At 42.8% G+C, this 6,871-nt stretch overlaps 1 protein-coding gene across 3 annotated transcripts in view; it reads right to left on the bottom strand.

The window, feature by feature from the left end:
- Nucleotides 1–315: 315 nt before the first annotated feature.
- Nucleotides 316–6,871, bottom strand: part of TTC23L (tetratricopeptide repeat domain 23 like) — a 29,511-nt gene continuing 22,955 nt past the window's right edge. For all 3 annotated transcript variants that reach the window (XM_048850354.2, XM_075128419.1, XM_075128418.1), the window contains 3 exons: nt 5,494–5,643; nt 4,920–5,002; nt 316–2,173 (listed from right to left, as the gene is read on the bottom strand). In XM_048850354.2, coding sequence (XP_048706311.2) covers nt 2,134–2,173; nt 4,920–5,002; nt 5,494–5,643 — 273 coding nt within the window. In that variant the 3' untranslated portion in view covers nt 316–2,133. The remainder of the gene's footprint in view (nt 2,174–4,919; nt 5,003–5,493; nt 5,644–6,871) is intronic.

Raw genomic sequence — 6,871 nt, 5'->3', positions numbered from 1 at the left:
AATTGGATACTATTAATTTAGGCTTAAATAGAGACTGGGAGTGGCTAAGTCATTATGCAAGGTAGCCTATTTCCCCTTGTTTTTTCCTACCCTCCCCCCCAAGACGTTCTGGTTAAACTTGGATTTGTGCTGGAAATGGCCCACCTTGATTATCATACACATTGTAAGGAGAGTGGTCAGTTTGGATGAGCTATTACCAGCAGGAGAGTGAGTTTGTGTGTGTGTGTGTGGGGGGGGGGGGGGTGAGAAGACCTGGATTTGTGCTGGAAATGGCCCACCTTGATTATCATACACATTGTAGGGAGAGTGGTCACTTTGGATAAGCTATTACCAGCAGGAGAGTGGGGTGGGAGAAGGTATTGTTTCATGGTCTGTGTGTATATGTCTTCTGCAGTTTCCGCTGTATGCATCCGATGAAGTGAGCTGTAGCTCACGAAAGCTTATGCTCAAATAAATTGGTTAGTCTCTAAGGTGCCACAAGTACTCCTTTTCTTTTTGCGAATACAGACTAACACGGCTGTTACTCTGAAACTTTTCCTAATAGTTTCCCCTTCAGCAAAGGAGAAAGATTAATATTCATCTGGAGACTTCAGTAACTAGGTGTATGATGCCTTGGAATGTGAAGTGCTGAATAGGTGCTAAGAATGACTTGCATCTAGTCCCATGTGACTAATGTAATGAAACAGAGTGCATGACTTACTAAATGTAACTTATTTCTGATTTGAATTACCTGGTGTTGTGTTCAAGGACATAGTTGTGGCTTAAGATTACTTTTGAATATAAGCCTTAAGGCCACTAAACATACTATTTTCATATGTAAATGTATAACAGTCTATCTGCTACCAACAGTGATCTTGGAAAGAAGACCCAAAGAAATTAAAACAATCTGTACAGTACTAGCAGCCAGTAATGAGTAAACAATCATTTGTAATTAAACAGTTCTATTAACATTCAGAACTGTTTGCATTATGTAGTGTTCTCTTTGCATCTTGGGGGCCTGGCCTATGCTAAGGTCTCTGTGCCATTACGGAGCACAGACCTCAGCTCTTCTAAATTAATACTGGAGGAGTCCACAAACATGGGGAAATCCTCTGGGGGAGGGAGGGGGGTTATGGTCTTTGTAACAACTGGCTAGTGGCTATTATGCTAATAAGATCACTGGAATGTAGTGCATGTTGGCCCCAATCCTTCTTGGCTCAGACATGCACCCATGCCTCAAGTTGAATCCTAGGTTTAATGATTAAGTTCCACAATGATAAAATGTGACTTATCTTTGGATCACATTTTCAAAAGTGCTTAAGACCCATTTTCAAAGTGGCTTAGGCTTCTAAATCATGATTATAACACTGTCTAACATTGAATGCATAGTTGTGGTCAGCACTATACTAGCAAACTCAACTCTTCATATCTGTGTTCTAAGATGAAGATTTTGTAGTGAAGGCAAAGCATTAAAGAGGAATTTCACATTAAAAGGAGGCATTCAGCCTTCTTAGCTGAAGTGCTAAAAGTAGACTAAATTTAACACACTAAATTTACTTTTTTGTGTGTGTTAGATTATAAAAAGGCCAGTGTACCAATAGCCCGGGGGAAAAATAATCCAATCTGTGTTTCTCCATTGGGTATATTCTGCGTTCATTCATAGAACCATAGAATATCAGGGTTGGAAGGGACCTCAGGAGGTCATCTAGTCCAACCCCCTGCTCAAAAGCAGGACCCATTCATCAAAGTACGATTAGAATGTCTTCAAAAGAAATATTTTTAAATATGTGTCACCGTGTATTCAAATATCTTTTCCAAAGGGAGTCCTGCATTCACAACTTTTGTAACTTATGCCCATTTTTTTAATACTCAGTAAAACATCTGATGTGCTACCGTTAGACCCAGACCTTCAAAATACAGTAAGAAAGAAAATGAAAGGAGAGTAGGAGGGGGAAGTTTACCTAGAAGGTTGATGCTTTTTCCTAAATTAAAGCAAACATTTACAGAACTTTCTGTTGAATTGATTATAACAACTACAACGTACTTGAGTTCTCCAATTAATCTTCCAGCTTAGTTTCTGGTTTCATCTGCTGTCACAATTGCTAAGGATCCAAGATTTTTGCCAACAGTATGATTTAGCACCATCTGTCTTTTCTACTTCACAAGTCTGTTCTCTTCATGGACAGTTGGAGACCTACAGTAGAGGAAACACATTTAGTTCATTTTATTTTTCTTGGCATTTTCCTATTCCTTTATTTGTAGACTACATATCCCTGAAAATTCTACTTACTGGACAAACAGGAGAATGTCAGCAGACCTGCCTTGTTATAAAATGAGACACTTAACTGCTCAGATTAGTTATACAAGTTATAGGCTTATCCATTTGTCTAGATCAGGGGTGGGCAAACTTTTTGGCCAGAGGGCCACATCTGGGTGGAGAAATTGCATGCAGGGCCATGAATGTAGGGCTCAGGGCAGGGGGTTGGGGTGCAGTGTGTGGCAGAGGGCTCAGGGCAGGGGCTTGGGGTGTAGGAGGGCTTTGGGTTGCGGGGTCTGGCCTGGCAGTTGCACACAGCAGGGCTAAGACAGGCTCCCTGCCTGCCCTGGCCCCGCGCAGCTCCCGGAAGCAGCGGCACCACGTCCCTGCAGCCCCTGGGGGTGGGGAAGCAGGGGACTCTGCACGCTGCCCTCGCATGCGGGTACCTCCCCCGAAGCTCCCAGTGGCTGCGGTTCCCCTTTCCTGGCCAATGGGAGCTCCGGGGGGCAGTGCCTGCAGACGAGGGCAGCGCACAGCCCTCTGCCCCACCCCTCCCCCAGGGGCTGCAGGGACATGGTGCCGGCCGCTTCCGGGAGTGGCGCGGGGCACGTGGTGCCACGGGGCACGTGGTGCCACGGGGATGGCCATGTAAAGTACTGGAGAAACTGAGACAATCAGTGTTTCCGTCAGGTTTTCCAAAGGTGACAGGGAATTGCTTTAACTCTCTCACTTATGGTCTCTCCCGTGCTGTTTAGGATGTAAATTCTGGAGGCAAGACTGCATTATCTCCTGTGCCTCAGAGGGATGAGTGCATTATTGGCACTTTGCTGATAACAAGGTTATGCTGCCATGGTTAAAGGCTCCCATCAAGTGAGTTTTTAGATCTATAGACAGTCACAGACTTTAAAGCTGATGGGCACGCCAGCCTCCTTTTATTTAGGGTAAATGGAAGAAGCAATTAAGCTCCTTCTACGGAGAAAGACAGCTAAAACAATAGACACCACCATCCAAGGCGAGAAAGGTCTGAGCAAGAATTAACTCAGGTAGAATAAAAGGGGCTTCCCTGAGACATTGAAAATGCAGGGGCTGAGACATTGATTGGCAGAGCATTGTGTTTGTCAGGAGGAGAAAGCCAGGAGGCAGTGAGAGAAGCAGTGTGAGGTTGGTCCTGAGAGGAAGCCAGGCGTGAACTATACAAAATGCTGGTTGAGAAGACCCATTTGGATTTCTGAACAAGGAAACTGCCTGCTGTCATTTATTTCTATCGTGTTCAGAGAAACAGGACTTTGTGTACATCCTTTGCAAATAAACAGGATTGCATGAAAGAAATATTGACACATCGATTTCTAACAGAAACAAGTGGGCTACTGAATACTGGTTAACATTTTGGCCAAGGGCCAACAAATAGTTAATACCACATAGCCTTCACTTTATTGTATTCCTGCTAGACACTCTGCCTGCCCGTTACTCTCTTCTTAATGGCTATTTGGTCCCTTCCACTCATGACTTTGTGCCTTGTGTCACACAGCCTATGCTTCTGTTTCCTGTGTACTAAGCACGCTTTAGCTCTCTTTAGATCTCTCCTTAAGAACCACTTCTTTTTCCCACCCGCTCTTTGTTTATCCTCTACAGTGTTATCTACTCCCACTCTTGGATGGACTGAAAACAAAGAATGACCTGCAACTAGTTTAAATTGTAAACTCTTTGTGGCAGGGACCTGTCTAAACTATGTCTTGTAAAGTACTCTACACAAGTAATTTCTGCAGCACAAGGTTTAGCAAGTATGTTTTACAGTTCAGGGGTTAAATCAATGAATGACACAAAAAAGGCTAATACAGAATATCATTCTAACTGAAATTGCTACAGTTTAAAGCTTAATTTTCACAGTTGCAGACCTAGTCTCTAATCCTTACATTAACTTCTAAAGGAGCAGCAGTCAATCAGGATGGGGATTTTATGGAGAATTAGCATAGAATTCAGTACAAATAAATGACCTATGAAATTTTAGAAACCTGTTTTGGCTGAGCAAATATCAGACGGTAACAACTTTCAGGCACTGCTAACCTGATTTAAATTAGAACCTACTAATTAAATGGCAAAAGACTCCATTGGTGCCATTGTTAATTGCATTGTATGAAATATCCAGGTGCCGATTCTGGCATCCACTCCATACCATCTATGCTGCTGTGGCCATATACAGTGACTTTACAGAAGCGAGGGGAAAACTCCCGCAGCACAGAAGCAGTGAGGTGTCAACATAAGCAGCCCTGTAACATATGGTGTGTAGGAGAGGGAGCAGCAATGCACTGAATGTTCTAGGGTAGCTGGACTACTGTACAATCCATTGGCAACTCTGGGCAGGTTGTGCTTACAGGCTGCTCTAACTTATGGTGGGGGGCTATTTTGCTGCCCGCCCCCAGTAGCCTAGAATCCAGATGGCACAAAGGTGTTCTAAAGCCATTTGGTTCCCTACTCCTGGGCTGTGCCTCTCCAGATCTGCAACACAGAGACCAAGCCCCCCATATCCCAGAAATCCCTATTTAATTTTGTTCATTATATTAAACAAGACTCAGTACTGCATATGGACATTTGTTACTAGCAAGCTGCTACATGCCTTGAGACAGGGACCACATCTTGACAATATGCAATATTACATTATAAAAAACAACGTTGATGAGATCACCTCTCTAATGCGTTCAGGAGCTCTTGCATCTCTTTCGGTTTCCTGTTGCGAGGTCCATAAACAGCTGTTTGAATCTGCAAACACTGTTTAGCATAAAATGAACGAGAAGCGATACACTGTATAACTCAACTTCAAAATCAACCAAGTTGCACAAATACTGATTATGCCTAGTTATCTACATATTAGCAAAGGAACTCCAGTGGTTCTCCCCAGCTGTGTGGTAGCAGTTGTCATGGCGGTTCATCAGCACTGTTAAATCCCGATAGATAGCCAATCCAGTATCCAGGGGTTCTGCAAGGGAGTAAGTATGCTACATAGTTGCTGGCCTGCTGTATCTTCAGTTACCTGCTGATTCTAAATCCCTTTGTGTGGACTTGGCACAGATGGCAGGTTGATGTAGGCAAATCTCATTACTAACATGAATAAGATCCTCACATCAGACTCCTTGAGAATCTATAGAGAAATAAAGCCTGATATCTCTAGCAGGATTTATAGTTTGGAAAATTAATTTACATTTTCAATCACTATGAGGCAGTAAATCCAAGAAAATCACTAGCAATGTAATTATAATTACCTTATTGAACAGCTGGTAAGCCTCTCTCATCTTTCCCTCTGCCAGGCAGATACTGCCCATGATATGGTAAGTTTCAGCTGCCTTCTCACTAAAATCACCATAGGTGTCTATGATGGACTTCAACGAATCTTTCAACAGCCTGTAGGCTTGCTACAGAGAAAAATGCAACATAACTTAGCACAAAAATATATTCATTTTTCGATCAGCATCTTTAAATGACTGACTGATGCATGTTTAACTCATTTGGAGTTTAACGCCGATGCTTTTTGGGATCTACAGCCATTCTCCAATGATATGGAACCCTTACAGAGTATAATTCTATGCACTGATCTTTAAGACTAATAGTTTAATTTCTACGAAACGGAAACTCAGGAAGTGTGGTATGGTGACCACCTGTCTCTACGAGACATCTGTTATTTGACATCTAATGTCCTGTGTCCCATGTCCAGTCAATGTAGGACATGTCCAGTATTTCAACAATAAGCATGTGACGGGTCATACACTATGATGTCAATGTAAATGCTATTTTGCATTATGTACCACAAAAAACATTGGAGGATGCTGTAGCTTAAAAATAATCTTAGGGCAAAATTTTCTGAAGTGCCTAGGCGCTTCTGAAAATATTACCTTTTGTCCCCTACTTTTAATTGAGCTGTCCTTTAGGGTGCTTACTTTTTAAGAATATAGGGAGAGTAAAGTTGTATAAAAACCTCTTCTGTCCATCAAATATTGCTTATAGAGGAATCAGAACACGTAGAAACAGGATCTTCATCAAAAATGGGAGAAATCAGGGGTGAAATCCTGGCCTCACTGAAGTCAATAGCATGGATTCTGGGCTGTACTGCCTGCACATTGATTTCAGTGGGACCAGTATCTTACCCCTGTATACCTACTGTTATACTGGAAAGTGTTAATGGCTGCCATCAAGTGTGTCTTTGAGCTATAGGTAATCACAGATCTTGTTAAAGCTGATGGGTGCTGTCAGGCTCCTTTATGGAATATGCTAGCTGGAGGTAGTAGAAGCTACCACCCGAGGCACTAGGCCGTATGCAAGGAGAAGATGAAGCTAAGCCATGTGGGCAGAGGGGTTTTCCTGGGAGCTGATTACAAATGTAGGCATTGGAGGCATTGACTAATTGCAGCTGGTGTGTCTGTGTGAAAGCAAGAGAAAGCCAGCACACAGCGAGGGAAGTGGGTGTAAGCACGGCCCTGAGAGGGATTTGAGACAGACCTTCTTGGGGCACAGAACTGACTGAAAAGGCAGGCATGGAAATTGTGAGCAAGGAAACTGCTGTTTTCTCCTACTGTGTTCAGGGAAATAAGACTTTGGTGCAATCCTGTTTATTTACAAAGGAATACGTAACTCATATAATCAATT

The sequence above is a fragment of the Caretta caretta genome, chromosome 5 (genome assembly GCF_965140235.1).
Source record: "Caretta caretta isolate rCarCar2 chromosome 5, rCarCar1.hap1, whole genome shotgun sequence".
In the NCBI taxonomy this organism is placed as follows: Eukaryota; Metazoa; Chordata; order Testudines; family Cheloniidae; genus Caretta; species Caretta caretta.
Note: the sequence above shows the minus strand (reverse complement) of the source record. Positions and strands in the feature narration are given on the sequence as shown.